This window comes from Aythya marila (genome assembly GCF_965140915.1).
Source record: "Aythya marila genome assembly, chromosome: 7".
Lineage (NCBI taxonomy): Eukaryota > Metazoa > Chordata > Aves > Anseriformes > Anatidae > Aythya > Aythya marila.
Window position 1 is genome coordinate 32,791,298 of NC_139048.1, and position 18,791 is coordinate 32,810,088.

The following is an 18,791-nucleotide window of genomic DNA, read 5'->3' on the forward strand; positions in this document are numbered from 1 at the left end:
GCTAAGATCAGAAGGCAAGGTGAGCTCTTCCCTCAGCTGTCAACACTGCCCCAACAGCAAAGGCCAAAAAACCTTCAGTTGCACAAAAACCACCAGGCTATCTGCTTAGGATGAACATATGGCCACGTGCTTAAAACCACACAGTGAAGCCAGGAACTCACCATCAAGGCCAAAGTTCGTATTTCCTAGGAAAAAAAGTGAAGAAACAGTAACAGTCATGTGAAAACAGAGACTCTTCCCAGGCTGGGTTTGTTCTCTATTAATGTAACACCAGCCCAAATGAGTAAGGACCTTATAGAATGAAGCCAAAACCCATCTCTGAGTCCCATAGAGCTCTTATTCAGCAATTCCTCCCCCATCTCTTTCTTCCAAGCAGAACCCAGGCCAACCAGCAGTGCACAGCTCTGGGAGGCTTTGCAGAGCTTTCACCAGTGTACCCCAAGTCACAGGCCCCTCTTGAGGGGCTTCACATGGCCTTTGTGCCCACCCGTGCTAATGCACCCCCTAAACAAGGTGCAAAAATATTTACTGAAACACAGCACGCAGTGAGCTCAAAGGGAGCTACAGAATAACCAAGTAATTCCTTTGCTGCTCTGGGTTTTCTGCATCCCCTGGGAAACAGTAAGGCACCCAACAGCTACCTCGTGGGCAGCCAGGCAGTGGCTCACCTGGAGAGCTTCACTGATGTTGCCATCGTAGTCCATCATTTCATCCTTCCCGGGCTCTCCTTTGGGGCCCTGCAAAATACCAGACCTTTAGTCAGGGTTTAGGGATCGTCCTTCCCACGGTGCAGCCTGAGAGCTGCGGCTCACCCTAAAACAAGGAGGTGGCAGAGAGGGGGCAGTTTCACAAGGTTCTGGTTTTCCGTTTGTTGAACTGAGCTCAAAAGCATGTTTTAGAGAGGAAACACTACAGAACTGTAGCCAGGTGTCCCTCAGACTATCAGGCAACAGTCAGGGTCTGGCATACGGTGAAGTTGAGGCCAGAATCCAGGAACTGTCCTCTATTGCCAGACTTGGCATGTCAACAAATGGCAGCAGCAGGGTGTCCGAGTGCCAGAATTCAGCCAGGGGTGCCCAGACACACTTCTTGCAGATGAGCTGAGCATGAGGTGGCTCAGAAGTCTATTTTTCCCCCCCCGAAGTAGCAGCACCTTCTGACAAGGGTATGGAGAAGTGGCCTGCATCAAACCTAACCCTTGACCACCTGTAAGCACTTCAACAGATGGTGAGAACATCAAGAAAGCAGAGGCCCAACCTAGACCATCAGTGCTTAGACCCCTGTGAAGGGCCAAAACCCTTTGGAGGTGTTAGTGAAGGACACCTACCCGTGGGCCCATGGGTCCCTGCTCTCCCGGTGCGCCAGGCTCCCCCTGTAACAAGAACGTGCTGTCAGCAGTGCCCGTCACCTCGGCTGCTTCAGCTCCAGGAACCTCTTATCTCCGCTGGTCCTCTCTGACAGCCTAGGTTGGGCTAGAAGACCCTGCACATGCCTGCAACACCTCAGTGACCTCAAAGCTTGTAGGTTTTCCCCGTAGGAAGCGCTCCCCCAGACCAGCCTGACGGGCTCTCTGGCACCATGAGGTTCAGTGTGCTCCAGCACAGGCTGCTGCTGGAAGAGCTGCCTCTGCGGGACCAGGCCGGGTCCCAAGAGCTGGGTTGCACGCGAGCCCTCCGTACCTTTTCCCCCTGCGGTCCTGCGGCGCCAACGTGACCAGCTTCTCCCTGAGAGGGAAAGAAAGGAAAGGGATCGTTCTGCATGGGGCGGGTGGTGCAGCTCCTGCATTTCCAGGAGGAAGGCCCACACCAGCCACTAACCGTAGTTTGAACAACTAAAACACTCTGCAGTAGCTGATACCCCTTCAGTGTGTAAGCAGAAATGGGGACGGATGAGTGCAGACTTCCCCCACGCCTCGTGCTGGGCACAACCCCTCACAACAAACTCCCCACACGAGGAAAAGCACTCACCTTTGGTCCAGGGGGCCCAGGCAGACCTGGGGGGCCGGGCTCCCCTTTCCCTCCTGCCAAGGCATTCTCGCTATTCCCCTTCTCGCCCTGTGTGCAAGGACAAACAGACCACGTCTCGCTCCAACTCTGCAATTTCACCTGGCAAGCTGCTGGCTTAGAGACTCAGGGCCCTGGATGAATTTTGTCACTGTCCCCCCACCCTCAGCTGGCCTCCTGCTAGCCCAGGGACACCCCTGGGTGGCCACGAACCAGGCCAATATTGCTCCAGCTCCGAGCCCTGCCAGGGCTTCACCCAGCGCTCACCCCTTCGGCTCATTCCTCACCCCCACGCCTCCAGCTTGACCCCACTGTGGGTTGTTTTTTCCCCACTGTTGAAACCAAGCTGATAAAACCACTTGATGCTGGCTTTTTTTTGGGTACATCTCCCTCTGGAGCTGCAGTTCTCAGGCAGACAGCCTTACAGAGCAGGTACAAGAGCAGTAAGAGGAGTTGTTGTTAAATCCTCATCCTCTCCTGCAGTGGCCACTGCCATTCAGTGCATGGTCCCCTTTCCCAAAGGGCAAGTACCTAGGGCCTGGCCTGGGAGGTGTGCTGGCCCCAAATCACAGACAATACAAACCTTCAGGCCAGGAAGTCCAGGAAGCCCAGGGTCACCAGCTCGTCCCTTCTCCCCCTGTTGAGGAAACACAGCCAGGGGCTGACTGCAGCCTGTGCAGGAGGAGCAGCCAAAGGAGAAGCTGCTCCTGCTCTCAAACCGCTCCCCTTCCCCTCTGGGATCTCGTTTTAGGCACAGACCAGGCACCTGCCAGCACTGCCTGCTCGGGCAGGGAATTGTTTTCTCCTGCCCTTTGCCCACCTCTGCACATCACTGCCATCTCTCTCCCAAGGCAGGTGAGTGGGCAGGGGATCCAGACCCTCCCACCCTTAATGCTCTGGTCTGCTAAACCCTTCCTCCCGTCAGCCCTCCAGCATGGGCTCTCCCCACTCCTTATAATTAGCGAAGCTGCTGCCCGGGGTGCCTTATCCTATTTGGGGTGCAGGAGCTCAGCTCTTCTCGCAGGAGCTGCCCACTGATTTCCCAGTTTTCACCCCTCCCAGCCGCCACGAACCGCTCTGCCCTGGCAGGGATCCCAGCCAGCGATCCTACACCTCTCCCAGGGTGGCTCCTGCCCCCACCTCCACACCCCAGCCTCATCACGCCGAAATAACAGCAGCGCAGCAGCTCGGTTAGCAGACAAGCTCTGCGACACACGGTGGTGGTGGAAAGCAGCGAAAACAGGAGTTTGGGAAAGGGCAGGAGTGGGTTGAGGCCCCCGAGGGGATGCCCGAGAGCACGGCCCGCTCAAGGCACCCTGGAGGATGGGGGATGGCGCAGGGCAGTGAGTAAAGAGGGCAGCCAGCACCCAGCCTTCGCTTGGTGAAGTGACTTTGCTTAGTTCACCACAGCATCGGGATCATCTGTGGATGCCTGGGGTTCAGCCAGTGGTCTTGACGTTGAAATTAGGTTCTGTTAATCCTATCCCACCCAGCCCACAGTTTCCAGCTACTGCGTGCTGCCTGGGGCTCTGCCTTTTGTCAGGGCAGTGTGATATTGGAGGGGTTTTGATGCCACAGAGACATTTCAAGTGCATCACCAGAACAAGGTGTGTCCTTACCTGCAATCCTCACGTCTCCAAGACTAACAATTTGTGCAGATTACAAAGAACAATTCAAACCCCCTTTGCTAGCAGGTGCCTCGCTCTCTCCAGAGCAGCACCACGTTCCCTGGTGCTGCTCCTCAGAGCTCAAGGGCACACATCTGCCATGCAGGGGGCTTGCATCAATGCTCCAAGAACAGACATGCACTGGCGGCTCCGTGGAAAATAATTAACAAGCAGTAATCATTTTTAGGCAATTCAGGAGTGCAGTGACCCCTTTCTCTAAGGTATTTCAGCCTGCCACCACCTGGAAGGCCCCCACCAGTGTTTCTCCCATAGCAGAGCATGCATCCATGAATAATTCTCTCCCTGGAAAGAATTAAAACCTCTTTTGGGCAGGACTTCATGCCCAAAGAAAAAAGTTTGGGCTTGAGAGTTTTGGTAAGGATATCAGAATTTAATCATCCCAAATCCTGTCCCTGTAAGGGCTACAAGGGCCCTACCGAAAGCTTCGTGCCACCTGAACACCGGTGTGAGGAGGCAGCTTTCCTGAGGAGGGAGGTCAGCTTACTGAAGCCCAGCGTTATTTCTGGAGCCAAGAGGTGCAGAACTGTCCTCAGCTGTTCCCGGGACAAACCCACGCCCCGGGCCCCTCACGCTGCCCTGCCTGCTGCCAGCGAGAACACGCAAACGCACTTCACCAGCGGGGCAAGAGCCAGAGGAGGACACACGATGCCCCGCAAGCACAACGCAAGGCCAAGCAGGCTCCTGCCAGTCCCGCTCTCAGGGAACACAGCACACCAAGGCCAAACACGCGGTGTCCTACCCGCTGCCCCCTTTTCCCTGGCAAACCTGGGGGGCCCATCCTCCCTGGGACTCCGGGCTGTCCCTTCATGGGGAAGAAAAGAGACAGAGAAGGGCTGTTAGGTGGCTGTAACACAACCCCGCCATTGGTGATGGAGAGGGACGGGGTATTTTTGTACCCTGCCCGCTGCAGGAACTCAAAGCAGGTCGAACCATGCTGAGAAGGGGAGGCTGGGCACGAACAGAGGCACCGCAGGGCAGAGCCAAATGTCTCTGTGGGCACAGAGGGGGTCTGGGGAGAAGGAGCTCGCTGAGACAAGTGTGCTGTGTGTGTTTTGTGGGGTAGGGCCAGCAGGCAGCAGGAGGGTGCTCCCCAAGCCACAGGCACCAGCAGGAGGGAGGGAATCTGTTTGCAGTAGTCTCTCTCTCACTTGGCATCGCTGCATGTTACTGCCATTTGCTATTGCCCTTGCTCATGGGGGCAGGTGTCATTGCGACCTGGGTTTGGGCACTGGGAAGTGCAGGGCTGTCCCTCAGCTCCCTCAGGGGAAGTGGAAAAAAACACCACAGGACAAAAATCACAAACAAAACAGAGCGATGCCTACAGAGTACCTTTTCTCCTGGAGTCCCAGGCTCACCCTGGTGGGGAAAAGACAGGAAAATAAAGTGAGAAAAAAAAAATAATAAAACAAGAAGACAGCACAAAACCTCCTAGAGCTATCAGGGTGGAGGAAGGAACGTTCCTCTACGGATGTCTTGCAAATAAAGGCATGAGGATGCATTAAATGCCCATTAAAACAAGCTCCAGGCAGAAGTACTATCCTCATTAGTCAGCTTCTGGAAAAACTCATCAAGCTTCAAACAAGAGGCTTTTGGGAAACTGAGTAACCACCTTGCAGGGTTTCAGGAAGAGACTTCCAGATGCAAGGGAGCATGGTGAGACTCCTCTGCTGGCTTTGAGGAACTCGCCTGCTCCTGGCTCTGTTTGCAGAGTGCGAGGCTGCAGGCCCAGCTGCGATGTGGGCGTGTGTGTTAATATGGGAACCGTGTGGGATCAGGGAGAAAAACCCTCCCCACCAGCTCTGGGGATAACTTCCTTATCTGTCTGCTTTCCTGCAGCAGCTGGGGGCGATCAGGACAACAATCACTGCACATCTCAGATCCCTCAGGGGAACTTTCCACCCCCTAATAGGCGCCCAGCTCATCCCTTGCTGTGCTGCCATCCCAGCCCTGCTGTGGAGCGCCATGAGCTCACCAGGCTCTGCTCAGGGAGGTGCAGAGCAGCAGGGGCACTGCTGAAGGGGGACGTAGCCTCTCTGCCAAAAGCAATTCTGCGGTTCCCCTGCAGTGGGAGCTGTCTGACCATTTTCCCGTGCTCTCCTCGCACAGCTCCAGCCCTTCCCTTGGACGTGCCCTACTTGAGGGACTGCAGCGCCGCGCAGAACTGACCTTCATCCCGGCGGCGGCCAACCCAGGGGCTCCCTGTCAGAAAGAGAGGAGACAGAAACCTTGTTTAAATGAACTGGACGCGAGGTTTTTTGTCGTTAAGAAATAAAACAGTACCAGCCAAGTGAAACTATAAGGCAAAATCCACATCTTTTCCTTTCCAACACTCTGCAGTAATGCCGTAACGCCACAGAGCGCACGTCCTCCTTCCCCGCACGGGGCGTTCACCTAGGGCAGTGGCTTTGCTTTCCAGAAAGCTCCTCTAAAGGCAGAGATCGTGGGCACAGCCAGGTCACAAAACCAATTTCCACCCCTACCCTGCTGGTGAAGCAGGGGCCAACAAGCAGAACGGCATCAAATAACTGCGGAAAGCAAAGAGACTGAGGACCGGGCGCCCAGTCCAGCTCTTGATCCCAGATATGGAGCCCAGATGCTGCTTTTGCCAGAGAAGACGAGCCCTGCAGCAAGATGTTTTCAGGAGAGCTGCGCAGCCAGCCACCTTAGGGGAAAAAACGACTCCCAAGCACTGTAATTCGGGTGTCATTCTGCACCGCAGAGCAAGCCACCGCAAAACCATGGGACTCAGCCTGCCCTGCAACCGGAGACGGGTGCTCAGGAGCCCCGGCAGACAGGTGCACCCGTGGACAGGCACATTTTCCTCAACAGCACGGATGCAAAAAGCAGGTCGTCGGCATCAACCCTTTGCTCTACAGTCTCTGTGTGCCCTGGGTTAGTATCAGTTAGGGGCGGGTGAAAATGTCCAGTTACAAAAGCAAAAGATGAGGGGTAACGGGGGGTCTAAGGAGTGGGGAGGAGGTGAAGTAGTGTTAGGAAGTGGGAAATGACAGGGCTCGGGATGTAGCACATGAGGTAGAGAGGAGGACTGGGAGCCAAGTTCAAAGTAAAGAGAGCTTGGAAAAGTTCAAACAAGGAGGAGTGGGGAGCCAGAGAGCAGCGGGATCATACCTCTCAGCTTTCTGAAACAGAAATCGGGGACAAAGCTAAAAAACACAAGGACAGAAGATGGAGATCAGGGATTCTATGCAATAAAAGGGGGAAAAAAGCATTCCAGAATGTCTCAGGGGTCAGTAGGTTTTAGTGAATATGGGCTGGAGTTATGAAAGGGATTATGTGCAGAAAGTGGCTGGGGTTAGGCTTTCACGGTACATTTGGGATGCCTGCCCCTCGCTCTTTGGCCTTCAAATGGCAGCGAACGCAGATGTTATTTTCTAGTACTGATCCCAAAACGCAGCCAGGCACACGCATGCAGGCTTGCTCGCACACACCGACCCTGACCCATCGCTGCACCAGTCTGGGTCCGTGCCTGCACAACCCCGTGAGCCAACACGCAGCGGGGGCAGGCTCGCAGCGCGGCCCCCGGCTCACAGAGCACAAATTCTGGGTGTTGCCAGCCAGCATCAGACCGGGCATGCCGTTTGCTTGGTGAAACCCTTCTCCCCCTCGCAGTCAGCGCCAGGAATCGGGCCCTACACTTGGCAATTTAGAAGCGGGAAGAACTCAGCTGAGGGCAGCCGACAGACACACGCACACCAATCCAGGTGATGCTCGCGCATCAGGGCCAGCCGAGCGGTGTGGGGAGGTCAGGCAGACAAACAGCACCGTGCTTTTCACAAGGTACCTTCATGCCGTGTCTTCCCGGCAGCCCTGGCATGCCTCTCTCCCCCTGGAAGCAGAGCAAGAAACACAGGAAAAGAGCAACAGACACAAGGTGGTGGGACTTCTTGGGGGGACTTGCACTTCCCTGCTGGCGTGGCAGCATCCCCCTCAGTGGGAGCCCACTGCCAACCCCCCAAAAAACATCCCTCAGCTCAGAGAGGGGAGTTCCCAAGGGCACGAGCCTTCCTTTCAACTGCACCACCAAAGGTGAGGGCTCTCTGGCCACCCAGCAGCGCGAGCCCAGTGAGGAACCGAGCAAAGGGATGAGAACTGCAACAAAGCAGGGACAAAACCAAAACAAAAAAACCTTCCCCATCCTCCTTGCACTTCTGCTGTAGTTGTGGCTTAAGACTCATCACTTCTTGCTCAGCCAGCCCGTGGCACGCACCCTGTTCTGCTCTAGGGAGATCCCCAAGCACAAAGGAGTGCCGGATCCTGGGAAGGTAAATCCAAGGAACCCGGTGGGCCACCAGCTCTGCCAAACCAGGGTGCACTGAGGACACGGACCTAACTGCAAGAGACATCTTCCTTGGGCTGTGCTGGTTCACTCAAACAAGCAGGAGTGTGGGTTTTTACACAGATGCTGAGCTAGGTGTCAGGGTCACACCAACAATTTACAAGGCAGAAGAGAAATACCCTTCTTCCTCACAAGCTTGTTGTTTAATAATAAGACGTAACCATTGCACGGCACATTTTATCCGCTGAGCTCAGAAGATTTTTTTGAAAGGAAAAGTTCCAGTGCAGGACAAGGCTGACAGAGATGAGAAATCACACATTAGAGCAGCAACAGCGCTGAGAACAGAGGCAGCCTCTGTGTCCTGCTGCAGGATTCCGGCCTGCAGCCACTACAGGATGAACAAACCTGTGCAGGGAAACATCAACCCCAGAGTTTGCTTTGTGTAGCCAGCCTGGATTTTAGCTGATACAAATGAAAATGAAACATCTTCAGAGAGGCTGCTTACTGATGTTGTTGGTTTTTTTTTCCTGAATGAGACAAGACCAAAGGTTTCTGCTGGGAGCACCTGTACCACGGAGCATGGCCCCACAGAGCAGCCCTGCACGGGGAAGTAATGCCCCATCCCAGAGAGTTTCTGGAAGAAACTACCTGCCTGAAGAGCTGTTTAATTATTTAGCCCTGCGAAAGCAAAGCAGCCCTAGTGAGAAAGAGCGAGGTAACCCCTAACAGGGGGCAAGTTACAGAGCAACCACACAGCCCTGACGTTTTCTGATGATGGCCTCAGACCGTTTGCACAGCCCCCATCAACACCTGCAGGATCACACAGGCCCTAGAGCTAATTAGAGAGCAGAAACAAGCAGGACGCTGCACCATTAAAGAGCAGAAAGAAACCTCCGAGCCACAGCTGGAGGATAAGCAGGAAAAGCAAGGCTCCAGAACATCTTTAAGCCCCTAAGTGCTTGAAAGCCCTTGTAAGGCAGTAAGTACCCACCGTGCTGATGGCTTAATGCTCTCCCCACATCCTTCGTGCCAAGGAAGGGCTGCACAGCGTGCCATAGCCACCACCAAAATGAGGGACCCAAGCTAGAAGCCAGGAAGGATCACCAAAGGCAGATGTGGGAGGTGAAACACCCAGCTCAGGACCCCAGGAAGGCAGCCAGCAGCATCTCCTGGCTCTCCCAAGCTTTGTGCTGTCTTAGGAAATACATCCAAGCTCCTTGATCCCCCTGAAAGAGAGATACTACCCCTCTTGTCCAGCACAGGGGAAGCCCCTGCTCTTGGTGAGCAGCTTTATAGCTGCTCAGTGCCAGCCGTGACAGAGCACGCCCTGTGCTAATCAGCTCGTTAGCAGCACTGGCTATGGGCTGCTAATTACACCCGAGACCCTTCCTTCTCTTCCCCTTGCTGCGACAGGCAGAAGACGTGGAGTTATTGAGCAACTCTGTGGCCAATTTCTTCTTGCTCTTTCCTCAGAGAATGGGAAAAAGCCTCATCCTAAGGAGCTTTCATAAAAAGAGACAGAAAACGTCAGCTAAGCTGAATGCAATTGCCAAGCTGGGGGGCAGCAAGTGAAATGCTTACTGAAATGACCCAGCTGGTCATACTTACAGCTTGCCTAGTGGCCTTCAGGAGACACAGATGTAGGCCTCGAGGTTATCAAATGGACAAGGGGGTTGAATTCAGTCTGTAAGCCCCTGCAGCAAGGCAGGGCCTTGAGATGTTCTCCCCGAGCACAAGAAGCAGTGATACGCTGCACAAAATTGATTGCTCCAGCTCAACCATGAATCAGCTGCGGTATCTGAGCTGGGCTCCCCAAACAAAGCGGAGGTAGATCCCGGCCAGGGTAATTGAATCCAAAGGTGGAAACATGAAAAGCTTCCCCGAGTCCCAAATGGCCCTCCTGGAAGGGAGGCAGGCAGGAAGGAGAAATTTCCGGGGGCAACAAATTCATGCACCATGTGGATGCTCAGGAGCTGCTACTGGGTGATGTCTGGCTGCTGATTTAGGGCTATCTCTTCACTTTTGTTTCAATTCCTCTGAGCAAGGAAGAAAGGAAGTAGAAAGAAAAGCGATACTGACAGTAACAAATGAAAGTCTGTGTGCGAAAGAACAGGCTGTTTGGGGACCGGGGAGGTGGCCCTACAGAGCTCCAATTTATTAGCACAAAAAGCGTGGCAGGTTTTGCTTCCACTCTTTATGAAGCGAGATGAGTAAGGGCCCAAGTAGCTACAGCATGTCTCCAGGCTCACACTGAGTCTCTAACACAGCTCAGAGAAGGCTCTCAGCTGCGGATGACCCTGAGACATCACTGAAGACTTGGAGATTTCCCTTTTGCCAGAGCCCAAACGCAAAGAGCAGGCAGAATAGCTGCAGAGCACAAAAGTTGTGGGGGGAAAGGACTGCCTCCCTCTCTGCTTGGTGCAGGCCGCTCTGCAAATGACAGATGCCAGCTCCTTCCCCCATCTCTGCCCCTGGTCCCCTCCCAGATACCCGAGAAAGGGGGAAGAGGAGAACGTGAGGAGCCCCTAGGACCTCCATGAAACAGCGATGCCAAAAAGTAAACTAGAATTGACTCAAGGGCTTGGGAGGCCTTCGCAGATCCATTATCTCCTGCGAAGGCTTTGTTTTCATCCCATCTGGGATGAAGAGGTTTCAGCTTGGGCTCCAGAAGATAAATCAAGGGCTGATTAGTCCTTGTACGTGGGTGCGAGCAGAGCAGGTGTCTGCTAACTGGGAGATGTGGGAGCAGGGCCGGAACAAGGCCTCTCCTTCCAGACTTCTCTCCCACCTAGGCCGTGCTCCAAATTCAGTCCTGCAGTTCAGCTTAATTGGAGAGCACCTGGCTGTCGAGACAGCAGCGAATTTGTAGCTCCCAGAGCACCCAGCCCTGGGTGCAATTCTGCTTTCATTTGCAGGAGCACAAAGCAGAAGCAATTCTTTTGTGCTCGGTGGAATCGCACTAACGCGAAGATGGACACCGGGGAACCTTTGGACTCTGCATGCTCCGTGTTATTTCTGAGCAGGCATTGTTTTCTTGCAGGAAGACAATGCTGCTGTGATATTCGACTGTTAAACCAGAGCCTGCATTCCCAAAGAGCACTTCCTGAAATTTGATGTGCTACATCCAGCCACGTTAAGTTCTGAAGGTGCCTTTTCTTCTGTTTTTCAAACAGGGACGCGCCCAGATGGAAAAAATACAGCAAATGTGTATGCTGCACCATAAACGAGATGCATGCTACACACGGAATACTTCAAATGGCTGTGTCACTCTTAATGCCTTTCAAAATATTGCAGAACCAATCCTTTCCCGTGATGTTTAAAATGTATGGCATGACACGGGACGCTCCGACTGTCATGAGCACTTGCCAATGTTGTAATGTTTTAAGCACAGTCTACATTGAGTAATATACGTTAAATATATGGGTACAGTAAATTTTAGGCAAATAGATAACATCTGGGCACAGACCATATGAGGCTGTAAAAAGTGTACAGAAACAGACAGAAAAGGCTGGTGCCAAACCTCAGCCTGAGTTGCAGAGTTTGAGTGGATTTGATGCGTCAGCTAACCAGATTTTATGAGGAAACCCCAACCCGTCCCATCGCATGGAGAGATGCAACAAATCATTAGCAAGCTTCAGAGTCAGAGAAATGCCTTTGCGAAGAATCAAATTCCACCGAATGGATAAAGGCTGCCTTTATTGCCTGAGCGTGGAGAGTCTGTTTGCTGTTAATGGCAGCACAGATGTGTACTCCATTAAATACCCCACAGAGCTGCCTCAGACCCAACTTCCTCTTACAACCCAGCAGCCCAAGGAGCAGCATCTCCCAGATGATCTACTGTGGTACAAAACCATATTGCTCATGCCTACCTTTATGCCGGCGTCCCCTTTTTCACCCTGCCCGGCGAAGAACAAAGGGAGAAGAAGCAGAGAGGGACAGTGAACATCAGGAGAAATCGAGCGAGCAGAACAATCTTAACAGCAAAGGGCCAAAGAGAAAGTTGCTGAAGGAGGGAGTGGGTGATAAAAGCAAGCCCAGGTGTCTGGAGAAACCACGCTGCCAGTCTAAATGTGGGCTGTAACCCGTCCCTCGTGGGAATGCAAGGTGGCTCACCCTGCTGTAGTGGATGCTGGAGGTAGCCCACACTAATCCCTCCTGCATGTTTTGGGTGCAGACTACTCAACCATTAAACTGTTCCGGGGAGCAGAGTGTCATCATTCTCCCAGCCTTAACGCAAAAGCCTCTAAAAGGCAGGTCAGTTCTATTCTTGTATGTGTTTGGGGCTAATCCTGGTCCTGCTTCAGGGCAGGAGGGAATTGCTCGGTCCCTGCACACAGGAGCAAGTCTTTCTGTGTGCATGCCTTACACCAGGCAGGGAATCTGCTGCCAGCCCCTGACCCTGTGTTTTCCTTTAGCATCTCTGGGCTTGCGTGGCACTTGTCTGCCCCTGCAGCCTCAGCGGCTGCACCCAGCAGTTACCTTGGGGCCCGAAGCTCCAGGGAGGCCGTGCGCACCAGGCAGGCCTGCCGTGCCCGCCTCCCCCTGGGGAAGAGAAGAGATGAAACAGAGAAAAAGAAGCAAACAGAGTGAGCAAGCACGAAAGGGAGCGTGCAGGATGGGGCAGCAAAAGTGGGAGGGGTCCTGCACACAGGTGCCTACCCGCCAGGCGTCACTAGGAGAGAAGCACCTCCCTGCATCAGGAAGGATGCTCAGGGTGCAAAAAGCATGGATTGAAGGGAACGGGCCCACAATCCCGTATCCTAGCAGAGCTAACACCTTTGCGCAGCTCTTTGCTCCGTTATCCCTTTCCTCGACCCACTCACCGGGGAGGATTTTCTCCCCTCCTTTCACCCGTTCCTTCCACCTTTCCCAGGGAAAGGTCGCAGCCTTGGGCTCATTCCTCCAGCCAGAGCGCGGGCTCTTAGCTCAGCAAGTAAATTAGCCAGACAAGTTGTTTCACGTAAGAGGGGCTCGTAGCAGAGGCCCTCACCGCGAGGTCATTGCAGAGACCCCCTCACTGCCCGCCTGGCGCCCTCAGAACAGGATGGGCCCTTAATGGAAAAACCGACGGTTCACGGGGACAGGAGGCAATAAATTGCATCTGTCTGCAGGAGTGGGCTGTGGTCCGCGGGGGCTATAATTTCCACTTCCTGACAGAACAAAAACTTCTCGGTTTATACAGGACTAATTAAAAAGCTCTAAGGTCTTGCCATTTTGCTCACAGAGCACCCATAAAGCAGCGCAGGGAGAACACGGGACACGGGACTCCTGCCCGCTGGGAGCATTCACCTTCCCCGTTTCCTGATGACATCTCTTCAGCAGCGTCCCTTCATTCCCTTTCCCTCCTTTGATCTCCCTCTGCGCCTTTCCCCCGTCTCTCTTTCTGTCTCCATTACACCCTCCGGACTTGACTCAACCCTGCTGTTAATTAGCAGATGCTAATTTAACCAGGGAAAGGATCAGCTTTTCCCTGCTTTATTGCAGGGAGCTATACTTAGCCAGGATTTGGCCCTTCCAGGTAGTGCAAGAGCCAGATCTCAGGCTGGAAGTGGCTGTAGAGAGGCACACGGACAGGGAGAAATCCATACCACTACCGCTGGAGGGTTCAAGGTGACAGTATGGGATCTGTGGGCCTGTCACAGCCCCTGGTCCAGCAGGAGCAGAGCTGGGCAGAGAGCTCCAGAGGAGCCCACAAGGCATCGGTGAGGCTGAATTCACTCAGCAGTACTGGAAGTGCCCCTCTTACCTTTCTGCCGGGGTATCCCTGAATCCCAGGGTCTCCCTGCAAGAGAAAAAAGACAAAAAGAAGTGATGCTTGCGCTGAGAAGGACAGGTCCCTGCCCCTTCCCCTGAAGAGATACTGGCACAAAAGGCCACTGCATGAGGAAAATTCACTTTTTTTGCTCAGAGGGACCCCCCCAAGTTGCTGAACCTCCAGCCTCAGGGGTCCCTGTTACCTGCAGTGACCGACACCAGCAGGAAAGATACAAAACCCACTGGCAGCTGGGGAGCTCATGCCAGCTCTGTGCTTCCTATCTCCTCACCCTGGCTAAATATCTCAAACAAAAACAAATGGGGGTGGGCCATTGCAGCTGAAAAACAACAACAACCACCCCCCCATTCGCACTTTGGCAAGTGAATAAATGGGAAACTGTGGTGGAGTTCACAATAGCATTGCAAAATCGGTTCCTGAAGCGCTGGTAAATGCTTTGAGAGTGGAAGAAGCCAATAAAGCTGTGTGTGGCAAAGAATTTTGCAAGAGGGGCTGAGGAGGCGTGCCTTGCTCTGCTGAGATGCAACTCAGACACTTTGCCAGGGCAAAACCCATGAGTCAGCAAGCAAGCTGGGCCCCGAAGGCAATACAGAGCTGGGGCAGAAATCTTTCTCAGATATTCGATGTAACCTCCTTTCCCCCTCCTCCAGCCTTCAAAATGTACACAAAATGTCCCCATACCACCAGAGTCCCCCTCTCAGTTTATCACCCTGCTCCTCTGAGCGAGGCCAAATGTCTCACCTTTGGTCCAGGAGGCCCAGGTAAGCCCTGTAGGTAAAATCAAAGCAGACACTGGAGTTGGCAAATGTAGACAACATTATACAGACTTTGGGGTGATGCTGACTGATTTGGCTTGAAATACACCTTTACAGAAATGACTTGCTTAGGTGAGCTACATCCCTGACCTATTTTTCATGTAAGTAACATTTTTACCCATACTCCCAAATATTTCATGCCCATGCTGCTCCGTTCCCCCAGGCCTGATCTCACAGAATCCAAAGACCAGAAGCTGCTTTGCCTCGTGCACTGTGCTCCAGAATCTTTCGTGCTTCTCTGGCTTTGCTTGGGAAACTCCTTCCCAGCCCACTGTGCAGCTCTGGAGTAAATCAGGCATTGGCAGCTTTCTCTGACTAGCTAAATAGAGGGAATATATTAACAAACAAACCACTTGTGTTTTGAAATGAGAAATAACCAAACAATTTACCTGCTCTGAACCACGAAGTACACCGGATATGCGTGCATGTAAATATAAATAAACAAAATATCCATACGGGAGCTGCCTTCCTGATGTGAGCAGACAGGAGGAGAAAACTATCCCAGACATGCTTTGATACCTATATCACCCTTGATTTTGCCTGCTTATGGCAATCCAAATGTTTAGTCACCATATCCTTGGCTCCTCAGAGCTCAAAGAGAGAGGAGGATGCTTGCAGGACACCCGACACTCCATCACGTGGAGAGAGGCACTTTGGCCTCAGGGGACAAGACTTGCTTGTCCTTCTGGAAGGCCTTGAAAAGTCCTGCAGATGGCAGCTCCTTTCACAGGGGCCAGCACGTCACACTTCTCCCCAGAGCACCCAGGAGGGGAGCTGGGTTTTGGTACCCACCTTTCCATCTCTGCCAGGCTTCCCCGGTTCTCCCACTCGGCCCTGTTGCAAAAGAGAGGCACGTTAGCACGATTTTCTGCTCTGTCCCCTGACACTTAGCAACGGGCTGTATTTTACAAGGTGCTGTAGTTTTCACCCTCCTGGGCTGCTTGCTGTCAGCCTGAGAGCAGGACAGGAGCAGGACTTCAAAGGGACGGCAGGGATTTTTATCAGCCAGGTTTCTGCTGCGAGGGGGATAATTATAGCCTGCGTGTTACTTCCGTCTGCAGAGGAGGAGGAAACGGGGCTGGTGTCACCCCCTCGCATGTGTGTGTCCAGATAGCGACAGCACAGGGTGCCCGCCCGCCCTCCCTCCTTCCTGGGAACTTCTTCCTCCCCACACACCCGCATCCCCTGCAATTCCCCCGCCTGTGGCTCCAGCAGAGGCCAGAGGAAATTGCCTGCACTCTAGGAAGAGGAAGCTGAAAGGCTTTTTCTTAATCAGACTTACGGGCGGCCCAACTGGCCCGGGCTGTCCTGGGGTTCCCTCGGGTCCAGCCGGTCCAGAGGGCCCTGGCGGGCCAGGGGGCCCCGGGGGACCTTGGATTCCTGCTTGTCCTTGTTCGCCCTGAGGTTTGTTAAAACAAGGGGTTATCGGCAGGCAGAGCAAACCCATCACCCCAACACCCCGCCACCCACGGCAGGTCAGCCCGGCCGAAGCAGAAGAGGCAGAAGCAAGCCCCAGGTTAGTGCAGGAGAGGTTTCCAAGAGGCAGAGCCCTTCTGAGGACAGCTCCCCACGGTCACAAAGCCAGCTGAGGCCACCTTCTCAGAGCCCAAAGGGATCTACAGATGACCGAGCAGTCCAAACAGATCTTTTCCTTTCTCTTCGCAAGTCGGTGAAGTACGATTTACGCGTTAGACATCTCCTGGGCTTCTCAGGAGGCTTTCCAAAGCACTTGACAGTCACATGTGAAGCGAAGCCTCCCGTGGCCACGCTGGCATTCCCGGCAGAGCCGCAGCGTCCTACCTCAGCCTGTTTTTCCCCCCGCGCTCCGTGTGTTGGACAAGGCTCCCTCTGTTTTTCCAAGGACCGAAAGCAGAAATGCCACAAAAGCGAACGAAAATAACACGATCATCATGGCATTTCTGGAGCTCGCCCAAAGCAGGCCTACGTACGCCAGGCAGAGCCAGTTTCTGGAGGATTTCACAAGGCAGTGCGTGCGGGGCCACCTGCCCTTTCCAGCTCCCCGAACGAGGCCGTCCCAGCCGGTTCCTCCCCTCGGTAGCCCTCCGGTGGCTGCGGCTCATGCCTCAGCAATGTCATCTGGCCCCGAGGACCAGGACTCGGGACCAAGCGGCGCTGCGGAGACAGTGGGTTGGAAGCGCCCCACTCGAATACCAGACTGCTGATCTGTAAGCGATGGATCCAGCTCCATCACAACTCCTCCGGCCCCGCTGCTGCCCCACGGGCTCCCCTCCTCGTGGCCACATCGTGACACCCCGCTGCCGGCGACCCACCTTAAATCTAACCGGCTCTTTTTCCACGGGAAGCTAGGGATCAAGCGTGGTGGTTCCCCCGTTGTAAAGCGTTGGGTGCCTGCTGGTGGGTAAAACCGAGCCCGCTGTCACGCAGCGTATGCACAGGACAATGCACGAAATCTGTCCCCTGGCCGCGTGCCTCACCAGGGTGATGTTTATCCTGGCTGCCTGCGGTGCAAACACGGAGATACGGGGACATCTGCTTTGTTTAGAACGAGAAATGAAAGAAAGGAGCTGCAAATTTCAGCCCGACCGCCGTGAGCTCTGTTCAGAGGAAAAATTTCCAAGGCGTGGGCCAGGCGGATGGGAGGCTGGGGAACTGGGAGCGGGGGCCGGCTCCCTGGCAGGGGATGTGGAGATGGATGGGGAGAGCGGGAGCCCTGCCCCAGCACGGTGAGCGGCCGCAGGGGGCTCACCCAAAGCCCTCCTCGTGTTGGCTTCGTGTGTAAGGCACAGCGAGTGCCCATCCATGCAGATCCCTCAGCACGCGAAACGTTACTGCCACATGGCCGCGGTCTTATTAATGCATTCAGCACGAAAAGACCCCCACAGATCTGACTGGCCCGTAAGCGGATACCCTAAGGTGGAGATCGGGTGTCACGCTGCTCAGATGTCGCTCTGTATTTTTAGCTGTTGACTGGGCCGAATTTTTCAGCTCTTTCGAACGCCATTTGGTCACCCTCATTGTGCCTCGGCGATGCACAGGTCTTGCCGATGTGCTGCGAGGCAGCGGCAGGATTTTCCTCTCTCCAACACTGGTGCGAGTATTTACTCTGCAGCCTCACATTTTTTTTTTTTTCTTGGTGTTCAAACGCCGGGCTCCTGGAATTGCTCGGTGCTGGCGGATCTGTAGGCGTGGATTACGCTTCCTCGCGCTCGGGGAACGAACGTGGCAGCAGCAAAAGAGATCAGGGCAAAATCCTCCGGTGAAGCTGGCCTCTGGGAACGGGGGGAATTTGCAGCCCTGGCTGACGACAGGACGCAGGGCAGCTATTCAAGTTTCCCACTTCATCCTGGATAGGAACTTCAGCTTTCAAAGCCTTCCCAAGAGGTCAGCCCTTGGCCTGGCTCTTCGGATTGTCGTGTTGAAGGGCAACCAGCGCCAGCCACGGGGCTTTCCGTGCTGTGAACGCCGAGCTGATAGGAATGGGACCGAGGGCACGGGCCCGAGGGTTAAGGTCAGGGTTTTACGCAGCGCTGGGCAAGGGGCAGGCACCTCGTGGTGCTGCAGACTGCAGCTCCCTGCTAGCATCTGACTGTCTAGACATGCAGCGGGGTGACAAAACCCAGCCGCTTGGTAGAGGGTGCCCAGCACACTTCAGTGGGGTAATTACCGCGGTTTGTCTGCGCAGGAAAGTTAATCCCGACGGATGGAGCGAGGGAGCTTAAAGTGGGCTCATTAAAAGCCACATGAACTCTGACTACGGACACTCTTATTCACCATTCATATGTCCGTAATTCCTTTTATGAATTCATTCCCAAAATAAACTAAACTAAACATGAGTTATGGCCCTGGAAACCAAAATAAATGTGTTTACACAAAGATTTAATGCAATTTAATGAAACCATTATAAGAGCTTATTTAAACACATTCTCCCAAGTGTCTCAGGCCAGACTAGCCCTCAGAAGCAGCGTTTGCCTATTCATTCATCTCAGTTAAATTTCACAGACATTAGCTACATTTCAGCAAGAGGCTTCCAGCCTCTTCTGGAGATTGAATACGCAGGAACTGACTCTTTAAGGTAGGAGACTGCTTGTCGACAGTCCTGAGAGCAGTTTCATGGCCCATTTCTTTTCGTTTAAAGAACTGGCTTCGCTGCGTTTCTTTTTAGCCATATTATCACATCAAAGATTGCCTCCACTTCAAAGCAAGTCCCTCAGCTCTGCCCGAGCCTTTTGGAAG

General features: G+C 53.8%; 1 protein-coding gene across 20 annotated transcripts in view; it reads right to left on the reverse strand.

Moving 5' to 3' along the window:
- LOC309880089 (uncharacterized protein) overlaps nt 1–18,791 on the reverse strand; it is a 59,851-nt gene that overhangs the window by 26,886 nt on the left and 14,174 nt on the right. For 16 of the 20 annotated variants that reach the window (XM_082764599.1, XM_082764602.1, XM_082764595.1 and 13 more), the window contains 16 exons: nt 15,859–15,975; nt 15,369–15,410; nt 14,503–14,529; nt 13,735–13,770; nt 12,468–12,530; nt 11,858–11,884; nt 7,494–7,538; nt 5,858–5,890; nt 5,021–5,047; nt 4,431–4,493; nt 2,587–2,640; nt 1,968–2,054; nt 1,680–1,724; nt 1,328–1,372; nt 669–737; nt 162–185 (listed from right to left, as the gene is read on the reverse strand). In XM_082764599.1, the coding sequence (XP_082620725.1) occupies nt 162–185; nt 669–737; nt 1,328–1,372; nt 1,680–1,724; nt 1,968–2,054; nt 2,587–2,640; nt 4,431–4,493; nt 5,021–5,047; nt 5,858–5,890; nt 7,494–7,538; nt 11,858–11,884; nt 12,468–12,530; nt 13,735–13,770; nt 14,503–14,529; nt 15,369–15,410; nt 15,859–15,975 (804 nt within the window). The remainder of the gene's footprint in view (nt 1–161; nt 186–668; nt 738–1,327; nt 1,373–1,679; nt 1,725–1,967; nt 2,055–2,586; nt 2,641–4,430; nt 4,494–5,020; nt 5,048–5,857; nt 5,891–7,493; nt 7,539–11,857; nt 11,885–12,467; nt 12,531–13,734; nt 13,771–14,502; nt 14,530–15,368; nt 15,411–15,858; nt 15,976–18,791) is intronic. The other 4 variants (XM_082764604.1, XM_082764594.1, XM_082764597.1 and 1 more) reach the window with 3 other exon arrangements.